The 27,527-nt window shown below is 35.4% G+C and overlaps 1 protein-coding gene across 1 annotated transcript in view; it reads right to left on the bottom strand.

Annotated features, from left to right (window-relative positions):
* Window positions 1–632: 632 nt before the first annotated feature.
* dipk2aa (divergent protein kinase domain 2Aa) overlaps window positions 633–27,527 on the bottom strand; it is a 43,830-nt gene continuing 16,935 nt past the window's right edge. The window contains exons 4-5 of the mRNA XM_067453176.1: window positions 12,305–12,608; window positions 633–1,548 (exon numbers count right to left, since the gene is read on the bottom strand). Of these exons, the coding sequence (XP_067309277.1) occupies window positions 1,208–1,548; window positions 12,305–12,608 (645 nt within the window). The 3' untranslated portion in view covers window positions 633–1,207. The remainder of the gene's footprint in view (window positions 1,549–12,304; window positions 12,609–27,527) is intronic.

The following is a 27,527-nucleotide window of genomic DNA, read 5'->3' as shown; positions in this document are numbered from 1 at the left end:
GGCCTGTCAAAAACATGTCCTGGTGACATTTCACCAAAAAAATCATAAAAAAAAATAAAATAAAATAAAAATCATATTTTGCTTAATGTGTAATTTGATATTTAAAAATGTATACATTATGGTAATATTAAACTACCTTAAATGAATATTATATATATATATATATATATATATATATATATATATATATATATATATATATATATATATATAAATTTTGTATTTACTGAATTAAACATGAGTTGCAAAAATAAAGCAAAACCCAAAACAAAACCAAACAAAAGAGGAAAAACAAAAGTCAAAAACAAAACCCTAAAATAAATAAAAATCACTTAACTAAACAAAATCCCAAATCTAAGTAAAAACTAAAACAAATAAGAAAAAACAAAAGTCCAAAACGAAAACAAACTAATAACAATATTTTTTAAACAAAACTTCAAAAAAAAAAGAAAAAAAAAAAAAAGAAGAAAAAAAATTCAATATATTTTGGCTTTACGATAATACATTTTGGGACATAATATGCAAAACAAAATGTATCCTTAAACATATTTCTATTCCTGGCTAAAATGGATAAAATAATATATTGAAAATAACTATTTTGCGCGGGGGTGGGGGTGGGGGGGGGTGGGGGGGGTAAAACATGACCTGGACACAGTTTTTTTTTTAAAGATTCACCCAAACATACACTAAGCTCCTTGTGTCACATCGGTAATAACCACTGCTCACGGTGCTCTTACAGCACCCAATTTATAAATTAATTAGAAACCGTATAATAGGATGCTGATCAGAACCGATAATAGCAGTGAGAGTTCACTAAAGCATCAGTTCACAATCACACACACACACACACACACACACACACAGACAGACACACAGACAGACAGACACACAGACAGACAGACACACAGACAGACAGACACACACACACACACACACACACACACACTAGTGCGATCACAGCAGTTCGATCCTCTAGTCTGCTGATTTTCACACGACCCTTTAATCCATGTTCATGTGCAAACTTCTTAATTAGCCCCGGACAGGATTGGAACCAATGTTGGCATGATTGATAGGGCAACAAAATAGCAACTCCCTTGAAGGTGTAGAAATGCGTCCCAGAATCTGGCAGCACATTTGTAAAAGTACTTCTGAAGTCTTTTTTTTTTAAGGGGGGCGCCACAGAAGCAGCACCCCCCTGTTCTCGACACTACCTGTTAGTATTGCTCGGCTGTGTGAGTTGTGTCAGGAACTCCCGCAGTTCTTTAGCTGCCTGGAAGCGGCCGTAACGTTTCTGAGGCTTGGTGCACTCATCCAGCAGGGCAGTGAGGCGCCCGTCTTTGACCACTTCAGCAGGGGGGTCGTGGAGGAGACCGCCCGTGGTGCCACGCCAGGTGGCGAATCTGGAGAGCAGGTTCTGACAGACAGCATAGTAGTTGTGGTCCACGGTGACTCGCGAGCAGAGGATGTCCTTGGAGAAGGAGAGGCAGGCCTCTTTGTCGCATTCCTCGTAGCGGCTCTCGTACCACACGTCATAGTTCTCTGGTTTATCTGAGTGGATTAAAACAAAACAACAACAAAATTATAAGTCGAAGGGTGCATGATATCTGCCAAAATAAAACATGAAAACAAATTTTAAAATCAACACATTGTAATCAACATTTCTGTGTGAAACTGGATACTCCACACTGAATATTGAAGACTGAATTTAAAGGGTTAGTTCACCCAAAAATGAAAATTCTGTTTGCACTATGTCAACAGCGTAGGAGACTGGCACAGACGAGAAGAGACTGTTGAATAAAGTCGTTATTTTTGAGGCATTGTTTTGCACCAAAAAAAACAACAAAAAAAACAGGATTCTCATCACTTGAAAATATTAAGGTTGAACCACTGTAGTCACATGGACTATTTTAACTGTTTCCCTGCCAGCGTTTCCAAAAGTTTCCAGTCACCGCCAGAGTTTTTGGACCATTTAAAAATCTTAATGGCCCATAAAATATTTGGTTTTATGAATATCTGAGCATGCAATATAGCAAAAGAAAGAGCTGACCCTCTTCTTTAAAAAAAATAAAATAAAAACTTTTCTAGCTTCAGATTTTCCTTTTTTATCAGCACTTGAATATGGGTGTTTCATAAAAAAAAAAAATAAAAAAAAAAATAAAAAAAACATTTTAAACAAAAAGCTGAGAAAATCACATTTTTTCCAGATCAGATTCGGGAACGATGATTAAACACAGATGTCGATCGACTGCATCAACACCTCTAATGCTTGCACAGTCCTGTAGCTTCAGTAGGAGCTGTAGGTCCACATTTCATTCAGTAACATTAGATAGTTTTGATTTATATGATGTTTAATGTTGATGATCACGTTATTTTTCATATGCATCCACTTGCATATGATCGCTTGTTTTACTCCGTCTTTCTCACGTGTGTTTTGATCAGGAGATTCAGTACTCATTCAGAAGATGCATAATAGCGCCCTCTAGCGTCTAAAACACTGAAAATTCCTTGTTTGGCAGGGAAGCGTTTTCTCAGAAATTACCAAATTTTTGGTGTTTGGCGGGGACAGAGTTAAAGGTGCACTATGCAACTTTCCGTCCACTGGAGGGCGCCTATTAAAAACAAATGCGTAGTTTGATGACGCAAAGTGTGAGCGCAGCATCTTGGGAGATGTGGTCTTTTCATCACAGCCGGTGGAAAATAGGACTCGGGCAGAAATCACGTTCATGCATGCGGTTATTAACGTTACTGTAGTGTAAAGCAGAGCAGGACCGAGTGTTGGGGACCTGAGCACAGCTGCTGGAGCGATTGTTAAACAAATACCCGCCTCGCGAAAACCGGGACTTTTATTATGACGGGACGGGACACAGTCGCCAGGCGCCTGCACAGATCCGCTTTTCCGGTTATGATTTTGAGGTAATGCAGCTCTGTTTATCATGTTAGATACATTTAAGTGTGTTTAAAACAATGTTATGACGTTACTCTGTGCGTTCACTTGTTCACACTGCTAAGAGTAAAGCGCTCCTGCCAAATAAAAGCCGAAACTGAGGGTAGCGCAGATATGACGCAATTGACAGGCAACTTCCTCAAATGCAATGCTGAAACGTCCCTGTCCTTAGTTAAAATAGCAATTTTCTCACAATTTACAAATAGTTGGAAACATCTGGGATATTGTAGGTACTCAACTGAACAAAATATAGTGGTATAGCCTAGTGGTTTTTGGATATTTTACTGCAAAAATACTACATAGTGTACCTTAAACAATGTCTTTACTATATTTCTGGGCCTTGAAAGTGTTAATTAAATTGCTGTCTATGAAGGTTCAGAGAGCTCTCAGATTTCATCAAAAATATCTTAATTTGTGTTCTGAAGATAAACAAAGGTCTTATGGGTTTGGAAGGACATGAAGGTGTCAGTAAATGATGACAGAACTTTTGGGTGAACTACCCCTTTAAGGACCATCGCAGAAAACCTGGACAGAATCGTGAAATTTAGAGTATAATACATGTCAAATGAATTTGAAAAGTACATCAAAAGTTAAAGCTGTATACTTAAATCAAATTGTGATATGCACTAAAGTATTTTTAAGTCGGCGTGTTCTGCATGCCTCAATGTGAAAGAGCGACTGCAGCATCATCTACTCATGCACGCGTGACGCTTATGGTGTTTTCAACATCTGAAATGAGCCATGAACTTTATCTTTTGTTTTACAAATGACTGTGAACTATCATAACTTATACACACAGAAACTCAAAGGTCTTAATGGCAACTCAAAGTTCAGTTAACTTGAAATTTTGACAGAAATGCATTACTATTGCACAGTAGAATGTATTCTCAAAATAGTAATAAAAGTATTTAAATTTAAAGAATTTAAATGTAATAAAGAAAGAAAAAATCCTAGTTTTAATTTTAACATAACCTTTCAGCCAATTGTTTTCTGAAAAAAATAAAATGAAGTTTTATTTATGGATTGTTTTACATAAAATAAAAAATGTAAAAATGTCATGCCTTTATCTGATTACCGTTTAAATAAAGACTAAATATCATAAATTCAGATTTTTTTTTTTACAGAATTTCTGAGGAAAAATAAAAAAACCTAAAAATAAATAAAAAAAACATAGAAAATGATGCCTTCATACGATTGTTAAGACATGCTTTTTGAATAATACAATTTAAATGAAAAAAAAAAAAAATAAGCTTTTAATAAAATGTTAAACTGTAAGTCTTACAACAAACTGAATTCAGAAAAATAGAACTGATTTTATAGGGGCCTATGAAGTGGAGCCAGGGTGGAATGAACATTTGTGGTCACCGGAATACTGCTGATGTCATGAAGAGTTAGGACCCCTGTGCTGAACAGTTCACATTGGACCCCAGGGGGAAGCCGGCTAATCAAAAGCTGTTACTGCAATATCTTGTAGCTAATCGAAACAGCCTAACACCTGTTATTGTTTTGTAGCTGTGGTAGCTTTATATAGGCCAGACAAAGTACACTTAAAGCCTCAGTATAAATCATTACAGAGTAAAGGGCCAGATTTACTAAACAGGGCAAATTAGCATTAAAGTCCTATTCCCAAAAAGCACCAGTGGGAGTGGAAAATTCTGCATTTTATCTACTGACAATGCACACATTAAAGAACACAGACACAGCCGGATAATTTTTATAATGACCAATGCAATCAACCAAGCGCAAATTAGCATTTGGTTTAAAACGCGCTTTTTGGGGTGGTAAATAATGGTGCAAATACCAATAAATTGACTAGCGCAAACCTTAGTAAATTACCTTGCATGATTAATTTAAATACTCTTCTCCCATAAATTTTGCATCTGAAGAGGAACCTCGTACAAATGCATATGCATTAAGTCCAGTCATAAAAATAACCCCGTCCACCCCTTTTAACTGCATGTCTTTAATAAATCCTGATCCCTAAGAGGTCTGAAGGTTTGTGCTAGTGCAAATCTGGCCCTAAGTGACTTGATGGAGTGTAGTCTATAGGCAAAGTCCCTTTTTTAGGGAAATGTTTGCAATGCCTCTGGTCAGCTATTTTGCCCATCCAAGACCAAGTCCATCTATTTGAATGGGGAAATCCTGAAGTCTGAAATCTCCCCTTTTTTGTAAGTCACTTTGGATAAAAGCGTCTGCTAAATGATTAAATGTAAATGTCAAGAACTGCTTGGTGAACTCAGAATTAAATAACATTTTAAATTAAATCAACAAAATTTGACATGAACTGTCCCATAAATGTTTTTTTTTTTCTTATGCTCAAATATCATTAAAACCTTATTTTTTCGGGCTAGATGAGACAATGCGCATGTGTAGTCCTAAGCGTGAGTCTCGGGTTACTATGGGAACTTATAATGGCAGCTGCAGTGACATAATGACTTTATCAAGCAGCACCTGGCTCTTTTGTTAGAATGTAAACTTAGTAAGTATTCTGCCATATTATTCATTACAGCTTCTCCCATTCATAACTAATAGGAGTGAATATCTTTCTATATCTTTAGTCTTTGCTTTAGGTTAAACTATAGCAGGATTATCATATAATGTTATTTTAAGCTAGTACAGTGAGCGGTTAGCCTGCAAACGATCTATAGCTTCAGGAATATATTTTATGTAATATAAAGTGGAAATGAAGCTGTTAGTCAAGTTAACATAATTTAGTAAATGGATTTATATTTTAAATAAAAAAGTATAGTAGACAGTCTTAAGCTGTTGCAGTGTGGGCATCGCATCCAGAGTAGACAAGAAAAGACAAGAAAACAAGGCATATCTCACCCTCCCTGAAGAGAGACAACAGTTTTGAGTGCCTCAAAATATTAGCTTCTGACAGTATTAAGCAAAACAAAGTTAAAACTTCACATCAAGACCACAAAGACAAGCATGTTGGAGTTGAGAAGTTGTAGCAGTGCATTAATATGAGCTTTTGCACCAGGTAGTTATACTGTAGGAACTAGCCACCAGGGTGGTTTCCCAGGAACTAAATGTTCCCCTTAGGCAATTTTCCTGGTTGCATTTGCACTGGCAGTAGGAGCATTAAAGTTATGCAAGCTCATATTGTGGTGGATTAGACTCTACTCTGAAGTAGGAGCTAATTAAGTTCCCCCAAAAGACGTTCCTATAACAAAAATCGTTCCCAGTTCCTGCAGTGCAAACATTGCCAAAAAGTGGGTACTTCCGCCAATATTTTAGAAACTATGAAAAGGTTCCTCCAGGGTGAAGGTACCTACTTGTAAAATACGATTTTGCTTCAAGCTCAAGTCTGAGTGTCTTTATGTGTGTGCATGTAGGTGGGTGGGGGCATATTTTTTTCTCTACAAAAGGGGGGCCTGGCAGAAAAGGTTTGGGAACAACTGCGATAAATGATGGGCAAAACAGTGCAAGCGGACTAACACAGTGTAGTTTCATTTCAGCAGTATGAGCACAGTGACAAAGCTCACACGTGTTCAGATCTACCCGTGCGTGCAGAACAGAGCTCACGCTTGTGGTCAGTTCTGTGTGTGTGGGCCCTCTCAGCATTTTCGCTTTTGTTATTTCTCCTCGCAACATGTTGCACAACCATATTTCTTGAGCTTGGAATTTGTCAATTTCTGCAGGTTTACATGTAACTGGCACACTTTGACACTGTGTTCAAACTGCTGTAATTAACTTGCGTGCTGTGTTCATGCTTTTGCGTCGTTTTGTCCATTTAACGGCATACAAATCTATCGTTATTGGCAATTATTGTAGTAGCTTATAATACAACATTTACTGCCATTTCACAATTCCTAAATAAATTCCTAAATAACTACTTAGTAATAATAATAATAATAATAATTAAAAAATAGATTCTGTATAACAGGCAAAAAAAAAATGAATAGTGCTTTATTTCTTGAAGGTAACTTCAAAACGCACAACACATTGCAATTGAATGACGATCTGCAGGATAAAGATGCTGAATTGATTCAGCTCTGGAACAAGACAAATAAGAAATTCTTCTAACAGCAGGTGCAGCTCTTCTCTGGCCACACATTTTAATGCTGAACAAATCAATAAAGCTGAGGCTCCTTTAGGAGGAGGCGGTGGGGTGCAGAAATAGACTGGGCTGCTGTGACATCTATTCATCAGCAAAACTATATTGAGTCATAAAGTGCCTTAAAGAGTGGGGGATCTGCAGTCTTGGTCATTTGACACGGCTCAATATTGTGCCAATAACTAATTAGAGAAAATGAAGTCACCGTGCTGCCAATCACTCTCGAGGGAGCCAATTATGAGATCCAGAGGACTTAATGTGCCACAGCCAATCAGAGCACACACTGGCTTCAGTGCTTTTCTCTTTTGCTGTGCGCGAGTGAGTGTGTGTGTGTATGTGTGTGTGTGTGTTGAGAATCACAGCCAGAGGATTATGGAGCAACAACATGAAAAAGGAAAATACTGTTCCAGAACCAATAGAAAAACTTAAATTAATAGGATAGCTCATAATTTATTCACCCATGTAATTTCAAACCTGTATGACTTTCTATTTCTTCTATGGAATGGAATACAATAGAACCCCTGTTGACTTTCATAGTATGAACAAAAACAGATGAATCAATCTTCAAAATATATTTCAAGCGTTAGCTTACTTACAAAAATAAAAATTCTGTCTTCAGTTACTCACCCTAATGTCGCTCCAAACCCGTAAGACTATCGTTCATCTTTGAAACACAAATTAAGATCTTTTTGTTGAAATCTGAGAGCTTTCTGTGTCTAGCCTAGAAATCTAGACGCACCCTAGCGGCAGCAAATCTAATCTGTCGTCTAGCAACTCTCAATACCCTTCTGAGCTGTAATCCCCTAACTCTTGCCGGGCCAATCACATCGTGTATGGAGTCGGCGGGCGGGGCCATAATGACGACGGCCGAGTTGCGCTTGCGTGCTTCTAGTAAACACAGAAGCTGACAAACGGCGGTCTGTCGAATCAGCTTTGACCGCGACTCTGGAAGACTTGCAGTTAAGCTTTTCTCTGAGAAAAGAACAAAGAACGGCACTGAAGTCATTCTTAAAAAGGGAAGATGTGTTCTGAGTTTTGCCGACCGGATATGGCGAATGTTTAATCTATCAACGAGCTCCATTTAACTTCGCTGCTCTGGTTGGTTGTAGTGCTATCCTATCGCGTGCAGAGGGAGTTTAAAAGACAACCGTTTATCCCGCCCCTCGGATTGAGCCCTGTCAATGGTGAGTTTCCAGACCAAACATCTTGATGTGGGTCTGGCTTATCAGGCTATTATGTCTCTTCATTGATAGCAAGAAAATACTTAAAGTTCATAAAAAAATTGTAACTAATCCATATGAATTAACCTCATTGGTTATGGCAGAAGCTCAAACGTGCTGCATAACATGAGAATGAACCTCATTGGTTATGGCAGAAGCTCAAACGTGCTGCATAACATGAGAATGAACCTCATTGGTTATGGCAGAAGCTCAAACGTGCTGCATAACATGAGAATGAACCTCATTGGTTATGGCAGAAGCTCAAACGTGCTGCATAACATGAGAATGAACCTCATTGGTTCTTGAGGAAGCTCAAACATGCTGCATAACATGAGAATGAACCTCATTGGTGCTTGCTGAAGGTCAAACGTGCTGCGTAACATGATAATGAACCTCATTGGTTCTTGCAGAAGCTCAAACATGCTGCGTAACACATGAATGAACCTCATTGGTTATGGCAGAAGCTCAAACGTGCTGCATAACATGAGAATGAACCTCATTGGTTCTTGAGGAAGCTCAAACATGCTGCATAACATGAGAATGAACCTCATTGGTGCTTGCTGAAGGTCAAACGTGCTGCGTAACATGAGAATGAACCTCATTGGTTCTTGCAGAAGCTCAAACATGCTGCGTAACACATGAATGAACCTCATTGGTTATGGCAGAAGCTCAAACGTGCTGCGTAACATGAGAATGAACCTCATTGGTTCTTGCAGAAGCTCAAACATGCTGCGTAACACATGAATGAACCTCATTGGTTCCTGCGAAAACTCAAACGTGCTGCGTAACATGAGAGTGAACCTTACTGGTTCTTGCAGAAGCTCAAACTTGCTGAGTTACACGAGAATGAACGAACACGCCTAAACTTCTGTTTACCACAACTTCTGTTAGAGTTGATGAATGTTCATATGTGAATCTGTTTCTACAATTGAGTCTCTTCAAAAAATGTAAACTAAACCACACAATTCATGTTTTTTTTTTGTATCTTTGTATCAATTCATATGTAGCTTTCTTTATGAAAGTTTGAAGCATCAAATCGGTAGTTGCGTAGACTGGAGGAACAGAACTCTCAGATTTCATCAAAAAGATCTTCATTTGTGTTTCAAAGATGAATGAAAGTCTTACAGGTTTGGAACGACATGAGGGTGAATAAATGATGACAATTTTCATTTTGGGTGAGGCGATCCCTTTAAAATGACAACACTTCTAGACCTTAAAATATTCTCAATAAAATAAGCTAAGCATACATATATACATGTAATAGACCACCTTTTGATTGAACCAGTGAATGGAAATCCTTTCTGAACCCATTAACAGGAATCCTTAAAAGGTCCATGTTTGAATTAATTTGAATTAGTGCATGATATATTATTATTAGCAGAGTGAATCAAATTGAAAAAAAGGATAAAAGCTCATCCATCCAGTCCCCTCTACAAAATGACCTTAAACTTTGATGCCCACACAGGTCCAGGGAAGTGCTATGACAACATAAGCACATGTCAATTTAGAATAGAAACTTGGGAGAAAAAAAGCTTGTTATCTAACATTTCAGAAAGACCCATCTGTGAGCAAATACGCGCACACACACAAGCTCCATTCAGTTAAATGCTGGCAGGCTGAAGCAAATAGCCATTGTTATGTAGCACACATGCTCCAAGTTCATCCGCCAGCCCAGTTTGGCCTCTTTGGATGGCAGATACACTGGCAAGCATACTTGGTCCAGCATTGCACCAATCCATGCCAACTTGCTACCGTTCAGAATCAAAAGAGCAGCTTCGGGCCACGTTCATCTGTAACAATGCAAACGCTTCAATTGCAATACTTAATTAAATGTGAAACTGAAATTTAAACCTCATACATTATTAAATAAGGGTCATACCAGGTATGGCATTTATTTTTCCAATGAGGGGCAATATTTGACCCCTGGAAATGATTTCCAGGGGCATTTTTTACCTTTGTAAGGGTATTTTTTATTAACTTATTAAAGGCCTTTACTAACAGCTTGCGCCAGCACAAACCCTCTTTCGGAGTAAAAAAAAGTACTGAAAAAAAAAGTCAGGATTTACTAAAGACACGCAATGAGAAAGTAGCAATGAAAATGCATGGACAGGGTTATTAGTTTTTTTTTTTTTAAATCTTATATTGCACAGGCATTTGTAGGAGTTTCCCTTTCAGACGCAAAATGTATGGAAGGAGGGGGTTTAAATGAATACTGCAAAGGGATTTACTAAGGTTGTGCTAGTCAATTTACTGGTATATGCACCATTATTTAACATCCATTATTTAACGGCCATTATTTAATGTCTGGTTTAAGCATGTCTTAAACAAAAGCTAATTTGTGCTGCTCTTGGTAGATTATGTTGATCATTATGTAAATGATCCAGCTGCATCTTTGTTCTTTAATGTGCACATTGTCTGTAAATCACCCACAGCTTTTATGGGATTGTGCTCTTCTGCTAATTTTCCCTGTTTAGTAAATCTGGCCTTAAATGTATCTGTGTTGTCTTATGTCAAAAACTTAAATGTAACCAATTACTTCAAAACATCAGAAAACTATAGCTGTTACAATACAATTGTATCAACAAGTCATCTTTATACTGCAAATGTAGAACAGAAGTAGCAGCATCAGACATGGCTTATGTTTAATGCTGTTCAAATGTGGCATACACCTTTGACTATACAAATAGACTACATAGACTATACAAATTATACAATTAAATGGTAACAGCATTGTTTGATGAAACGATACAAAAAAAACAACAACTTAAAAAGCATTTATGTATTAGCTTATTGATTTCTCAAGCATTATACAATCAAGAATTAACATTGATTATTTGAGTAGCATGAAAAGCAAAATGGTTGCTCAAACTGGGAATAAATTAAACGCAGAAAGTTAGCAAAAAAAATTCTCCATCACTGAAGTGGTCCATGACTTCAGTCTAGTGCAATTTATACACTCTGGCAGAAACTCCCGTTACAATCACTCAATCTGTCTATACTGCACAATGAATCTCTTACTTTCATTGGATCTGCACTTTGTTGTTTGAAAGAGAATTCCCAAGGATGCAGAGTTCAGACTGTGAGAGTTCACACTGAACAAAAAACACGAAACGAAAAGCCCCAATATACTTCAAGCGAATTTGAAGAATGAACTGGTGTGATGCCATTTCAAACAAAATCAGGCAAAAACGAAGTTCGTTTTGGACTTTGTTACGGGAGTTTTAAATAGCTTGCCAAAAGTAAACTTTCAAGAAAAGTTTGCTCCAAATGGTAAACACAGTCAAAATGATATTGGTCTATGGCAGTTACTTAACAGGTAGGTGTGGCTTCAGTGTTATTTGATGTTGAAATCTTCTACATTTGCATTTATTTATTTTGCAGACGCTTTTATCCAAAGTGACTTGCAAATGAGCAAGCGATTCTTCGTGAAGAGGCAAATAAACACAAGAAGTGCTCAAAATACTAATTTTTAGACATTGCTTAGAGTAGCATAAGCTATAATAGTGAGAGATTTAAGGAAAGTAAAAGCATAGATTTTGTATTTATATATTCTTTATCTTCTCCGGTTCAGTTCTTCTGTTCAGTCCATTGAGGTCAGACACAAGTAAAAACATGAAAACAATGGAAAGCCAGTAGATATTTTATTTGTAATTCTAATCGAAAGTGACACCGTCACTATTTTTTCATGTTTAATACTGTGAAGCTGCTTGCTTTACAATATAACGTATAAAGTGGTATTTAAATAAACGTGACTTGACTGGAGTGCTGAATTACAGAGCTTCTGCAATGCATCTACAACGCTATCTACGAGACTGATAATTTAGCCTGAAAGGTCAGAGAAAACATTTATGACAAATGGGGAAACAGTACAGTAATAAACTGGCCAAAAAAACAGGTGCTCCAGCCTATCTGAGGGAAAACTGAAAGTGGGTCAGAGCATATGAAAAAAGACACAAAAAAAACAAAACAACAAATAAAAAAACATTGTCTAACCTGTATAACAGTTTTATGTGCCATTTATTAATGTCGTAAAGCAAACCACGACCACGGAGACACTGGAATGAAGTCATTACTTACTCTGCTTTATTAATCTTTTGTCTGCCACTATGACGTTTTCTGCATCGACGACGATGACTTTCCCGTCACGGGGCCCGACTGCAAAGTTGTCGAAGCTGACGTCTAGGAGGTAAAGGGCAAAGTCAAAGTCGTTGTTGGTCAGCTGCTCTGCGATGTCCATCAGCTGCTTGGCCAGGTCTACTCTTTTCTCCCAGGGTGCATTGTAGAAGCTCCAGAGCTCCTCGCCCACGTAATTCACCGCCACCATCCGGCCGCAGGCCCCCAGGTATTTGGCGAATGGCCAGCCCTCATCGGAGGGAAAACTCTGCAGAGATGAAACATGAGGAGAGTCAAGGTGAGAGAGAAGTTCTCCGTTCACACACACACAGAAAAGAAAAAAGAAAAAAACAGCATGTCTTCTCAAATTTGGAGCAAAAGATACACATTAAGACACTGATAAACTGCACAATCATTAGCTTGGAGCAAAGTAGCGGTACCAAACTTGTCTTAAGTGCTCTGGATATTCGATAGCCCCATTTCAAGTCGAGCCATTAAAAATGCATAAGTGACCATTAAACTTTAATCCCAGAGATTCAAATAATTTAGAGGACTAAATACAGCATTCTGTAACCAGTCGAAGCTTCCAACATCTGGCCTCTGTGGTCTGGGCAGGAGAAAGGACACTTCCTGCCATTCACGGCATGGGTTGTGATGGACATTTGGCAAAGCGAATCAGTCACGTGTATAACATTTTACTGGCTTACACTCCTAAATGTCATAAATCTTATAACTGCAGGGGGCATTTCAGTGATGTGTCCAATCTGTTACACTCATCCTGTCCTTGTGTCTTTTAAGGGGCACAAGTGAATTAAGTGGAGAGAAAACCCACAAAAATATCCATATTTTCCCCTTGACTTGACCAGCTCTAAAACAATGGAACCAACTAACAAAAAACAATTGTTTATTATATCCCTTCACATTAAAATCAAGATTAATAATGTAGAGTTTATATTAATTGGATTTATATTCATGGAATACATATCAAAATGCTATTTCGTGTGAGGAATCTGACATGACATAAAATGGATTTATTCAATGCAAAAAATGCTTTTCTTACTTAGTATTTTTGTCTCTAAAAATACTTACATTATGTAACATTTACTAGACAAGTAAAAATTATTGTTAATACATTTTTTATAATAACAAAATATTGGGGGGAAAAATCACTGAAAAATAAAATAAATAAGCAAAATAATCTGCCAGTAGGGTAAGCAAAATAATCCTGTTTTAAGATTACTTCTTTTACTCCACTGGCAGAAGATTTTGTTTATTTTAATTATCTTAATTTTGAGCATTTTTCCCCCAAAACAAGACAATTACTTTTGCTTGTCTATTAAGTTGTTTGGACTAGAAACAAGACAAAAAATACTAAGTAAGAGCAGCATTTTTTTGCAGTGTTGTTATATGGTAATTAAAGACTAAATGCTCAACTTCACATTGTCTCTCAGAGCACCATCAAAAACAGAAGTTATTTTTAACAATAAATAAATATTCCAATACACTCCCATTATAACCACAACAAGTTTACAGGTTAACAACTATTTGAGCTCTACAGTTGAGTGTGAGCTCTGAATTCTCACGCATGCTCCTATTATAAGAGACAAAGGTGTCGGAATGGTGGAATAAATTTCTTTTTTTTTCTTCTTCTTTTTTTTTGACAGTCCTTTGTTGTTTTTGAATAATATTTTAGTTTTGAATAATTTCTTGCATATAGTTTATACAGGATGTATACATCTACATTGCAACTGAGTGGCACGACATCTAGAAAATCCGAGATATATCCAGCTGCAGCCCCGCAGCACATCAGTTTCAGAACCCCATCCACATAACCGGAATGGATGGATTTTATATGGATTTTAATCAGATCGATGTCTACAATATTTGACAACAATTATTTGAAATAAAGTTACTTTTCAATTCATATCCTTAAACAAGCGAAACATGCTTGTTTAAGGATATGAGAATAAGGTTGAGTTGTGTGTGATATTTCTGTCATGTGGTGAAAGAATATTGAATCACGTTTTATCATTTAGTTTTTTTTTTTTTTTTTTGCATTTGCATTTGTCAAACTATATTATTTGTCTTAATATTAAATATTTATTAATTAATAAAAATAAAAAAAAACATTCAGGGATGAAAACTCATCATTTCAAATTTTACATCATTAAAACTTTTTTGCATTTGTCAAAATATATTATTTTTCTTAATGTTAAATAATTATTCATTAATAAAATGTATCCATTTCTTTTTCAGGGATGAAAACACTGCAGACATGCCATGACATGGGCTTACGAGTCACAAGTTTTTGTGTTTTAAGATGATAACTTTTTTTTGCATGTTTTAATTTTTAATTAAATGAGTTTTAAAACTATTTTTTTTTAGAAATATTTTATATGTCCTATTTGTTTTCTTTTAGAGAAACACATTTCACTTTAAGGCCTTGTATTAAATGGTTATTTTTATTTAACATTTGAAAAATAGAAATGTCACATTATCTGTATTATTTTCAATCAAAATAATACGATTGAATATAGAGTCAAATCAGAAACACTATGACATGTTACGAATGTATTAGGCCTAATATATTTTTTAAATAATAAAGAAATTGTAGTATTGTTGATTTGACTATAGCTAATATATCTATAGTCAAATGGAAAACACTTTACGTTATACATTTATTAATATTTTTAAAATAAAAACTGTAGTTTTAGCATGTTACCATGAATATAAACTACTGTCTTTGTATTCATCAATATTAAGTATGATCAATAGGCTATTATGTTTTAAAATGTTGATCATTGTACATCATGACGTATATTATATGAACAGAAAAGTGTCTTTATTTAAAAGTATTGTTGTTAAATATTGTAGACATCAATCCGATGTCCAAAATCCACATGAAAATTTATATTTGACATATTTGACGCAACTGACCGTTTAAACCCCGTCCCTCACTTCCTGTTCTGTGGATAGGGTGTTGACTGTCTGGCGATGTTTCTTTTGTGTGCCACAAATTTTTAAAAAACATGAAACGCAACATTGGGTATACCTGTTATTGACCTGATGTCGTAATAAATGGAATGCTGTAACTATTGTTTTTCACAGTTTTTTTTCCAAGCCTCTAAACATTATTACGCAAGCAGAATATGTTCTTGAATTTGGTGTTAAATGAGTAACAGCCCAGCAAGAGAAAACTAGTCAATTAAAGAAGAAAACATTAGGTCACTAAATTCTAGACTATTTCTAGGAACACGTCATCAAGAAGTGTCAAATGTCTGTAAAAAGCAATGTCCTGTGTGAGAGTAGGTCGAATTGTTCTTGGGGGGAAAATTCAGAGTGCGGAAAAAGTGGTTGCCCCTATACTCTGTTATTGAACTTTATAAATAATAGATGACCACCAAAACATTCTCACTATTTTCCTTTTCTTTTAACCCAACATTGCCAATCTAAATAAATAAAACACTGGTAGCTCAATACCTTCCACATTTATGCTCTTTTGACGTTGCTGTGCTACACCATCAAGAAAGCGTATTATTTGCATGTGTTTTTTAAGCCTTGGGGTTTAATAAAGAGTTGATTTGAAACCCTTCGAATCATAATAGACATTGAAAAATAACTTATTTTGGTATATGCATTTGCTGTCACAGAGATGGTTTCCGAGCACTGTCTGAGAGACCCGCGCAAATGAAGTACAGAACCAAGCTATTTTTACTGCCTTATAGACCTTATCCAGAGCAGTGACATGAGCGAGGCTGTGAAGCATAGGTTTGACTGTGTTTCAAAAAATCTGTATATAAAGTTCCTAACGCACTTATAATTTTCCACAGATAACATTGTCTGGAGATTTTTTGTCTACTAAAGAATGTCCTGCAACAATATTTTTTGCAGTGTTTTATCAGCAAGAACAATCCAAAAACATAAATAATAGTACAGCCTGCTAATAAAATGTCACAGCCTTGCTCACAGGCTCACTTTCATTCCCTTTAAAAGTGAAAGATGCTGCTGCTGTGAATAAGGTCTATTGGGCTACACATAACACGTGTAATGATCTGTGCATTTGGCCTTGACCCTTATGGATTGTGGGCGACCCAAATGATGTTTGCGGATTAAAATAATGAAAAGAAAAAAGTTTCCTTTATTGAAATTACTTTGTTGATTTGTCGACAATTGCTAGCTGTTTTAAAAAAAAGTTCCTTTGAATGATATCTGGTTTATTGTTAGTGAGACAAAAAAGTCCCAATCTGGACATCAGGGTATATACAGCAATCCTTAAGTTAAATGTACTACTTTTTAATACCTTTTTTACTACCTTCAGAATGTTTTTTAAAACCATCACGACACTGAATTGCAAGTGTTAATCAGCGACCTTTCTATTATTTACACAGATTTTGACATGTATTACATACAAAAAAGAATGGATTTAGAATCGACACCAGGAGGAAATCTGTTATAAGTTTTCATTCAGACACAGTAAAATAGATCTCAACATTCACTAAGGTTGGTTGAGGAGAAGCATTACTGCATTCACATTTGATTTCAATTAATAATTGGCAATTAAATTATTTAGTGTTTTTTTTCCAACAACAAAACCTGAGCCAAATATTACATTTCTATAACTGTGAAAAGTTGTTGAATTTAACAAAATACTAAAAAAAATAGTGCTGTCAATCGATTAAAAACTTTAACTAGATTAATCACAAATTTTTTCTGTGATTAATCACAATAAAAAAAGAAATGTTTTTGTATGTTCTTAATATTTTTTTTAATATAATAATTTCACAGTTAATCAAATTAATGTAGAAACAACATAAAGACAGTATATTTTAAATATTTGTTTAAATGGCATCTGTTTATGAATGATGGCCAGTAGCCTATTACTGATTTTAATATAGCTACTGAATTTTTTTTTTTTTTTTACATTTATTATGAGGCTTCAAAAATATAACAGTTTTTAATTTAAGTAAACTTAAAACAATGCTAACATAAACCCATAATAAATGTCATGTTTACCCTTCCTGTCTAAACAGTTAAGAAATATACAGAAATGTAATCAAGTTATCAAAGTTATATGCAGTCTGCACTGCATAAACTATAAATTAAATAGTTAATCCTTATTAAAGCTACAAAAGTTATTTAGTCAAGAGCAGCGAGTCATTTTCTCTGTTCCCTTTGTTCTTTAACTTTACTGACAGGAAGCTTTATTGGCTGCTGTCCCTTTAAGAGCAGACAGACACGCAGATATCACTGTTTACTGTCTATGGATCGCGCCTCATTCTCTCACAACTCTTTTTGTTCATTTTAGACTTTATATAAATCATTTAAGATTGCTCTTATGAGGCTAGTCGTTGAAGACATGCCTTGAAGCAAGTCTAAAATAAAACGTAAGCCAGTCACTTCTGTTGAGCACGCAGTGTTCTGAGATGATGCCGAACGACCGCTGAATATGACGTCAGCATCAAACATAAGTTTAGACTGAGACGAAAGATCTTTGATTATGTGCCCAGATATGCTAAAGGCCATATTTAAATGAACTAACGCGAACGCAGATAAAATTTCAATCAGAATAGGACACCTCATAGTCTGAAAAAAATAATACCTCCGAGTCCACATTTAACACTTTTAAAGGCCTTAAATTTGACAATTTTGATTTATCACTTTTTAATACTTTTTAAAACCCCGCGGACACCCTGGGACATACACACACACACACAAAATATCCCCACAATGTAGGGAGTAACACACACACACACACACACACACACACACACACACACACACACACACACACACACACACACACACACACACACACACACACACAATATTGCCAAAGTATTTGGACACCCTTTAAATCACTCAATTCAGGTGTTCCAATCATTACATGGTATCAGTTACATGGCCACAGGTGTATAAATTCAAGCACCTAGGCAAAGTCCTAGACATGTTAAAATAATTTTAAGCAATTAACGCAAATAAATTACAGAAGAACATAATTCTGCATCATTAACAGTATATCAGTCTGGCAAGTAAACCAATATATTGCCATGGTGTGCGTAGAGGGTTGTGTATGCATTTTACAAACAACAAAACAATTATTCCACTATTCATTACATGATCCATGTAAAAAAAAAAAAATATATATATATAAATATATATATATATATATATATATATATATATATATATATATATATATATATATATATATATATATATATATATATATATATATATATATAAAATATATATATAAAAAGTTAATTTTCCGACTTAATTTACAGGTCTAGAAAACGTAAGCTTGTTTTGTCAGAGGACAAAGCACAGCTCATGACTATTTTGTAAAAACCTTTGTGTAGCTGCACGTCAAGTCCTATTTGACTTATATTCTCTTCTTACATTGTGCATGTATTTTATCAAACATCACTGTGTCATTACAATGTCTCCTGTTCTGCTACACTCTGCTATCAAATTTCCAAAGATATACATCATTACCAAATGTGAAGGAAAAGCAAATCTATATACATTCAATTTAACTGAAACCAGGTTTTGACATAAAAACAAAACCGCTCCAAGAATTTTGGTGAAATAAAACAGCCCTCCGCTCCACAAACCTGTTGAGCTGCAGTTGGCTGTTTAACACTGTCTGGAAACAAGCTTTTTTTTTCCCTCCGCTTTCTTTTATCAATTTGAAGTGCTGTTCTTGCTATAACTGAAACTCTGATTATCACTTAACACTATTTCCTTACCCACAGAGCTGTGACTTTTGTCAAGGACTGTATAAAATGGCAATGTACATAACCTTCAAAAGTAAATTAAACCATTTCTAAGAAAGGTCAAACGGAGCCTAGATTCTCAAACACTAAAGCAGCATGCGTGAATCACAACTGTAAACTCTATAAGGAAAATTAATGAAATGAAAAAGCTGCAAACACATTCAAGGGCAAATTAAATCCGAGGTGACTGTCTGTCAAAAATTGTCGCCTGAAATGACAGGGGTCACTCAGCTACACGGAGTTTCCGCTACATGCTTCCAAGAGGAATACAATCTGACTAATTACATCACAGTGGTCAGATCAGTAGAGCATGGAATCAGTGACAAACACAAGCAACACACACAAGAGCGTGCAAACAGAACCGTTTCAGAGGAGTTCGTTATTTGTTTTTCCGACTTAGTGGAAATTCTAGCCCATCAAGAACAGGAATGTGCGTCTGTTTGTACTCGACCCTTTCATAAACTCCAACAATGGCCAAATGGCTGCGTGACACACTGAATGGGTGGTTGTAGGCAGGTGAAAGGTTTGTTTAAAAGCACCGACACCACATAATGACAGAAGTTCCAGGTGCTAGTCATCAAGAGACACCCTTCTAATGTAACCTGCTGATGGGTTAAGGCTATGCGGTATAATAACATTAAAAAAAAAAAAAAAAACGATAAAAACTGAAATATGCTCCTTGTGCATATATACAGGCCAAAAGTTTGGATATATTACTATTTGTAATGTTTTTGAAATATTTTTTTTTTTTTTTTTTTAATATTGTGATATATTATTACAATTTAAAATATTTGGTTTTCAATTTATTATACTTTAAATGATCATTTATTTCTGTGATCAAAACTGAATTTTCAGGATCATTCCTCCAGTCTTCAGTGTCACATGATCCTTCAGAAATCATTCTAATATGAGGATTTATTATGAGTGTTGGAAACAGTTCTATAATAATTTCATATTCTATGTATTTTACTTATTGGTCAGTATGGATTGTAAATCATACATTTAAAGGTTGACCATCTGTTTGTGTCGTGCCACCACTTTAGTATCAATACCAAAGGTGTGACGCCGTGTCGATTCTAAACTGTTGGTATCAAGCCAACCCTAGTTAGTGTAGTGGCAGCTTAATGAGAACTGGAGAAGAAACACATTTCAGGAGAGAAAAGAGGAAAAAAAGCATTCAAACCTTACAGGGCCAATTCCAGAAATTAAGAGTTGAATTATCGCCAGGTGGCTTCAGAGAGACTGTCCTTGTAATATATGCATAAAAGTTGTAGTCACACTTAGGTGTCTTTAACTATGAAGTATTTACACACTGTTAGGTAAAATGTACTTACATTCCTGTTGTGTATTGCAAAAGACTTGCTATGGAGGTTTAAGGTGATGCAGGTAAGGTTAGGGAGGGAATTATTAATTTAAATGCCAGTAATAAATAAAGATACTTATAAAGTGTAACAAAAGTTTCTTAAAAAAAAACAAATAAAAAAAAAACATCTGCATGATAACTAATAAAGAATGGCAACTTCTATTTATGTGGCGAAGCTCCAGTTTGCACACACTCTCTACAATTATAGAGTCTGTCAAACTGGTGCTGATGTGTACGGAGGGAATATCAAATTTGCACAGATGGCTAAGCTCTAAGTGACAAACTGTAAGAAAAATACACCAGTGCTATTTTGAAAATATAAGCACGTTGGAGCTGTAGCACATCACACTGATGCTCATGCGAGTAATGCTGGTTTTGAAGCCTATTATTGATTTTATTATCATAAGCTGACATGTTATGTGTGGTGGTATGTACACATCAGTGGAAACAAACTTCCTCTTGAGGGCTAATAAACTATGATATCATTTCAAAGCCTGCAACGTTTTCCAATGCCATTCCCAAACTCGACTATATTTGTTTTTACAGTTAAGCACTTAAAATGAAAATCAATGGGGCAAGGCATTGCAAAAGAATAAAGTCCAACAAAACCTAAATATTACACATTTAACCTAAAAATAGTGCAATATCATCACTGCAAAACTCAGTAACTTTCCTATGATAGAAAGAGTGAGGAAAAAGTCATCCACTGGAACTACACTGGTACCTAAAGGATAACCATCTGTCTAGTCTTGAAAATACAATACTTAAGCCGCGTTTCCACCGCAGGAACTTTCTCCAGGAACTAGGGACTCTGGGGTGGTACTTGGTGTGTTTCGACCACAGGAACCAGGGTCAAAGTAAAGTTCCTTGTAAAGATTTACCCCTAAAAAAAGGCCCTGCTTGTGCGATAGTACCTTTTCAAAGTTTGGAAACTTTCAGGGCTATAGGTGCTGAACATGCTGATTGGTTGAGCTCACCCAACATTGTATGTTGCGGTGTGTGCAGTAAGGCCGGCTACACAACAGGCTGCATGCCGTTTTATGTCTTTGCACACCAGAAACATGTCTGACACAGCGCTGCTGCTATGTGTATGTTAAACATAAATACATATATAGCCTATTGATACAGCCAAGACATCGTCGGCAGTATTGATGGCAAAATATGCTACAGAATGTTTCATTCTGTAATGGTGCAATATTTCAAAATCGATAATTAGTATAATTTTTTTTAAATTAAAATTAGGCCTATATCTGCATTTATATCAACCTAGAGACTTTCTAAATGTTATTTATTTATATGTATTTGTGTCAATATTACATATAAACAACTTTTTCTATTCTATATTTTGTCTGAAAAATCAGAGCGGCTCAAGCAGACAGTGTGCAAACTCTAACATGTTATATGGGAGCCGAAATAAAAACGGACACGCCATGCAGCCAGTGTGTAGCCGGCCTGTCTTTTGGTATTCAAATCAATTTAAATGCAGCACATTTCTGCTTTTAAACCCTACAGAATATCTTGCCCCACAACTATTATTGAAAATGCATTACTTAAAGGGATAGTTTACCCAAAAATGACCCGATGATTTACTAACCGTCAAGCCATCTTAGGTGTATATGACATTCTTCTTTCAGACAAATACAATCAGAGTTAAATAAAAAAGAGCTTTTTAAAGGCAGTGAATGGCAGCCCAAAATTAAGCTAAAAAAAGTGCATCCATCCATTATAAAAGTAAACCATTCGGCTTCAGGGGGTTGATACATGCCTTATGCAGCAAACCGATGGGTTTGTGAATAAAAAATACCCATATTTAAAACTTTATAAATTAAAACATAGCTTCTGGCAGACAGTCTTCTGTATTAAACTAAAAAGCATAACACTTTCTTATTAAGTTGAATATGGATGGCGGTCTGGAGGAAGCTAGATATTTAACTTTATAAAGTTATAAATAAGGATACTTTTCTTACATCGATTCACTTCAGAAGCCTTTGTTAACCCCCAGAGCCATGTGGAGTACGTTTATAATGGATGGATGGAATTTTTTGTTTCAAATGTATAGCTTGGAAGAGCCAGGACATTTTTAATATAACTCTGATTGTATTTGTCTGAAAGAAGAATGTCATATACACCTGTCATATACATAAGATGTGCAAGATTTTAGATTCTTCGGAATGAAAAGTGCATTATAAATAAAATCTATTATTAATATTATTATAAGATAGCTTGAGGGTGAGTAAATAATGGGGTAATTTAAATTTTTGGATGAACTATACCTATAACACAATTCGCACTAAATGTAAAAACAAATATTTATCAGGATGAACAAAAAGCAAATTCACCTGATAAAATTGTGATGTATAAAGACTTGATTGTTAGCTGATCTGCCAAACATACAAAAGCTGAACAGCTGCAGAGGAAGAACGACAGGATGCAGAAGGAAGGGAGCTGTCGGCAAAAAAAAATTATAATAATAATTAAGAACCTATTCTTAGATTCACACTAAATACTAAGTTGTTATTAAGACTGGAGATTATTTTTGAACGGCATATTGTATATTACATATTTTACGCTTCACACTCTACTCAGAGCTCATTTAATTCTGCATTATGAATGTACCATAGTCGTCTTCTGTCTCAATGGAAGACATCTGCAAACAATAAATCAGACTCATACTATTTAATATATAAAACCGTAAATTAGATTCAAACTTTTTCACTCCAGGAATCACTTCAAAAACATTTTTTTAAAGTACTGCAGGCACTATCTGGACAATTTTTCTTCAACAGGAGGCGAGTTCACCGGTTTACATGCACTAAATAATAGACATGTCCTTGATAACAACCTTGCTGTGCTCAGTCTTGTTTGTGAAAGCCTTACACACAAACAGCAGTTGACTCCTGTCAGCTCTGGGACTGTTTAGAAAGGTGCTCCGGGCATGGCAACCTCATAATAACCTCATTGTCAGGTGAAGGGAGAGGAGGCGCACACCGCACACACTGGGCTGTGTGCAAGATTAATGCCATGATGGACGTGACCCTCAGGGCTCTGCCTGTGCTATTCTCAGCCTCGCCGAGCAGATGGGCCACGTTCTCAATGGAGGAAGGAGGCACGAGTAATGCAAGCACAAAGTCAAGCGCAGCAGCTTTTTTCTAGGGGATACATATTTCACAATACTCTGACACAATAACAGGCTAAGGGGAACAAATTGTGTTCCTGACCTTTACTGCTATGAATAGCAGTAAAAATGCCAGTGGACAAAGTCTTAAAAAAAAAAAAAAACTCTACAGGAAGGGGCTTCTGAATTCTTGTCACACGCTGATTTTGTAATCCTCTCACTGTCTTGCTCGTCTCCGGCTCCATAGACTCTTTTCACCCTTTAGCCAGCACTCCCATCAACCCCCAAAACAACAAATTACTGTGTTCTTTTTTTTTTACACACAAACCTAAAAATACACAGACCACAAAAAAACTGAACTTGAGTGACTCCATATCCATCCTGCAGGGCAAACGGAAAACAGTCGTATGACAGAATCTAAATTTGGCTTTCCAACTTACAGAAAACCTTATATTTAGTATAAGAGACCATATAGAGTGCTTGTCTACATTGTGCTCAAAAGCAAAATACAAGGTATTTCTAGGTAGGAGGTAGATTTTAGGTAGGAAACCAACAAAGCCTGTCTGAATTCAATAAGTACAAAAAATAAACAATATATATATAAAAAAAAAAAAAAAAAAAATATATATATATATATATATATATATATATATATATATATATATATATATATATATATATATATATATATATATATATATATATATATTTTTTTTTTTTTTATGAAGGCTGTACATTTTGCTTACTGTAGTATATCCCACAATGCTGTGTGTGGATCAACCATTGGTGGAAAATCGAAAATGGCATCTAATAGAGGGACTGAAATGAGTAAATATAATTTACATTAAATGTACATTTATTTTTTTTAAATGCGGTTACTAGAAAATAAGAACTGTAGTCAAAGCTAGGCCTGCACAATCTACATTAACAAAACGTTGCAAGTGTGCGTCTTGCAATCTGTGCGGTAAAAGTATTTCAATACTCGTTACATCTTTAACAGTGTAATAAGATTACTGTTCTACTCTCTCTAAAAAGTATTACATTACTTATTACCAATTACTTTCTAAATCAATCTCTACCGGTTTAACAAAACAAGGATAGACATAGAAACTGCTTTATATTTCTTTCAAATAAGTATAAAAATGCATAAATTATTTTTGAACTGCCCAAATAATTTAAAGGGAAGTTATATTAATTAACAATATACATTTTAACATTAGGCCGTACATTTTTTATGTTAAATCCACTATTGTGTATGGTTCTATAGTTTATAGACGGTTTCAACGGTAACAACATAAACAAACGCTACTGCGCATGCGCGCTTTTGTGGCCCAAACTTAACTTCCGGTAGACATCAATAACACCAGAGGATGCGTTATCTTTCTTATGCGTTAGCATCTTTAATTTTGATTGTGCACCATTATCTTAATGTATAGATTTTTTTTGTTTCAGCATGTTTATTATAAATAATCTCCCATTTATGTCTTTAATATAGAGTGGGAAAACGCCCCACTTAAAGGGTAGGTCACCCAAAACTGAAAATCCTGTCATTCATTACTCACCGTCACGTTGATCCCAGAGTTTCCGCTAGAAAAAAATGGTGCCGGCGGTGAAAGTGACCGGCAGAGGTTTCGTTTTCCGGACATTTTGATGATATGCCGGTCAAAAACTCCTGAAAGCAGTTTATGTAACTTATAAAAAAAATGACCATGTTTATTAGCCGAACTTTCAAATAGACGGAAAAAAAACATGAACGTCCGATTGGCGTCAATCAACCAATTTTTTTTAACTTATAGGCGTAATTTGCGGGTGGGACATGTCCCTACCACTTTTTTAAAACATCCTGCTTCACGGATTAACCTAACTAATACAAACAATGCAGTTCAATGCAGCAAACGCGGCTCATGCAGTCTTCACACATACGAGCGCTTTAATCTAACGCTTAACGCCGTTGCAGAGACTTTCTGTTTGTTCCGGTCAGATCGCGAAACAAAACGCACAAAAACAGTTCCTGCTCTTGATGTTCAACCACTGATGGTATTCGGTTTTGATGAGAGAAAAAATAGACCACGAGGGCAGATTAGAAACGAGAACTTCTGACAAGTTTAACAGACTAGACCAGTGATTAAGCAAAGTGTGCAAATCTATTTGCCTTTATTCACGTGAAAAATCTTTAGATGCAATAATTAAACGCAATTAATAAATTTAATTATAAACTCAGTATGTCTCATTTAGTTGGTAACATTTAAATTTAAACAAACAAGTGTGAAATGACAAAATCATAGAATAGAATATAACAGTATACTGATAACTACAAGCAGGTAAGCACTACAAGATGTTTTTGAAATCATTAGAGAAAACGACAAAATTAACAATTTACTTATTCACAAAATTACGTGTGTGAATAAGTGCTGTTTAAAATGTGCTTGCACCCGATCATATTCAGTAGAAGGTAAAAAAAAAAAAAAATTCCCTTAAACTTTAACATCCCGCTCATGCCCATCGCCGTGATCATCTGTATAACGCTGGTTGTTTACCGTGAGTTCTGAACACTGCACCATGTGCTTATTTAAATCTTTTCGTTTCTACACATATTAGGCTACATATTCCTCATGTCTGTGAGGCAAGCCTGCCGAGTTTCAGTTTGAGACGCGCTTCGGTTCATGATGAAAGCGATGGCTTCCGCGACCTAGTCTACTTATTTATTTCTTATTAATTAAATACATGCAATTAACTGAAGAACCCTTTATTAAAATTAAGAGACAATTTGTACAAAACGAAAGAAAGGCTTTTTACAAAACAAAACTTAATATTAAACTAAATATAACCACCAAAATCATTTCTGACCCACTCGCATCTTTGCACTTATAGCCTATAATCAGATGAAATCTAAAAATAATATTATAATATTTAAACATAAATATGAAGAAAAAAAAACATTGTTTAAAGGCTACAAAAAGTATTGTAAGCTACAGATTTATGTCATGTCTGAGCTGGATTTGAACGAACATCATTTTACCGGTGGGTTCACAGTAGCCTATATAAATGCATGCGCACTCGCCTTTCAATTATGCAATGCGTCGGCATAACATGTTTCTTTGTTTCATAATATAAGAATAATGTTGGGAAACTTGTGTCATGTGCTCTCTGCTTGATTTTTAATATTTATATCATGTTAACCAAGAATAGTACTTTAAAATGTATTTCTACTGAGTAGTGTGCCATACAAACAGACACAGACCGGAAGTTAACTTTGGGCCAGGCGCGTAACCGTAGCAACGCGCATGCGTTCGATGAAACCGTCTATACACTATTTAATTCAATTACATCAGAAGTAACTTAAAAAATGATCTCTCACTTTTTTTTTTTTAAGTGAAAAGTAGTTAAATTATATTACTTAGTAATGAATTGCATACACACTGATACGCTAATCAGCAAGAGTTTGCAATAACTGAATGATGTTATTATTTTAAAAGATACGTTTGTGGTGATTTAGTCAGTGGAGAAAAGAGCCAGCATGCAAATTATTCTCGCTTCAATGACATACAAGACAATCAACAAGCAGCAGTGCTCATAGCAAACTGGTCATCTATACACTATTTTACCCAAAATAACTATTTTATGCACCATTTCCAGTTTTATAATATTTGAAGTATTTTTCTAAATCTTATTGTGAATGATTCATGTATGCATCATTTTTTTATAAATGTGTTTTGACCTACTAATTTTTCAATAATCAATCTTCACAGTGACTTTTCTCTGTTGACGTTCCAGACTCAAATTGTGTAGTCTACTTAAACCCACCCATTTATTACAACATAACTATTTTTTTTTTTTTTACTTTAAATATCATTTACATTTATTTTACATACTTTTTGGAATATTGTGTTCCATATTGCATGATTTAACAAATGATCCTGTTTTTCTTTACTT

This window comes from Pseudorasbora parva, chromosome 9 (genome assembly GCF_024679245.1).
Source record: "Pseudorasbora parva isolate DD20220531a chromosome 9, ASM2467924v1, whole genome shotgun sequence".
In the NCBI taxonomy this organism is placed as follows: Eukaryota; Metazoa; Chordata; class Actinopteri; order Cypriniformes; family Gobionidae; genus Pseudorasbora; species Pseudorasbora parva.
This window is presented reverse-complemented; position numbering and strand designations above follow the sequence as displayed.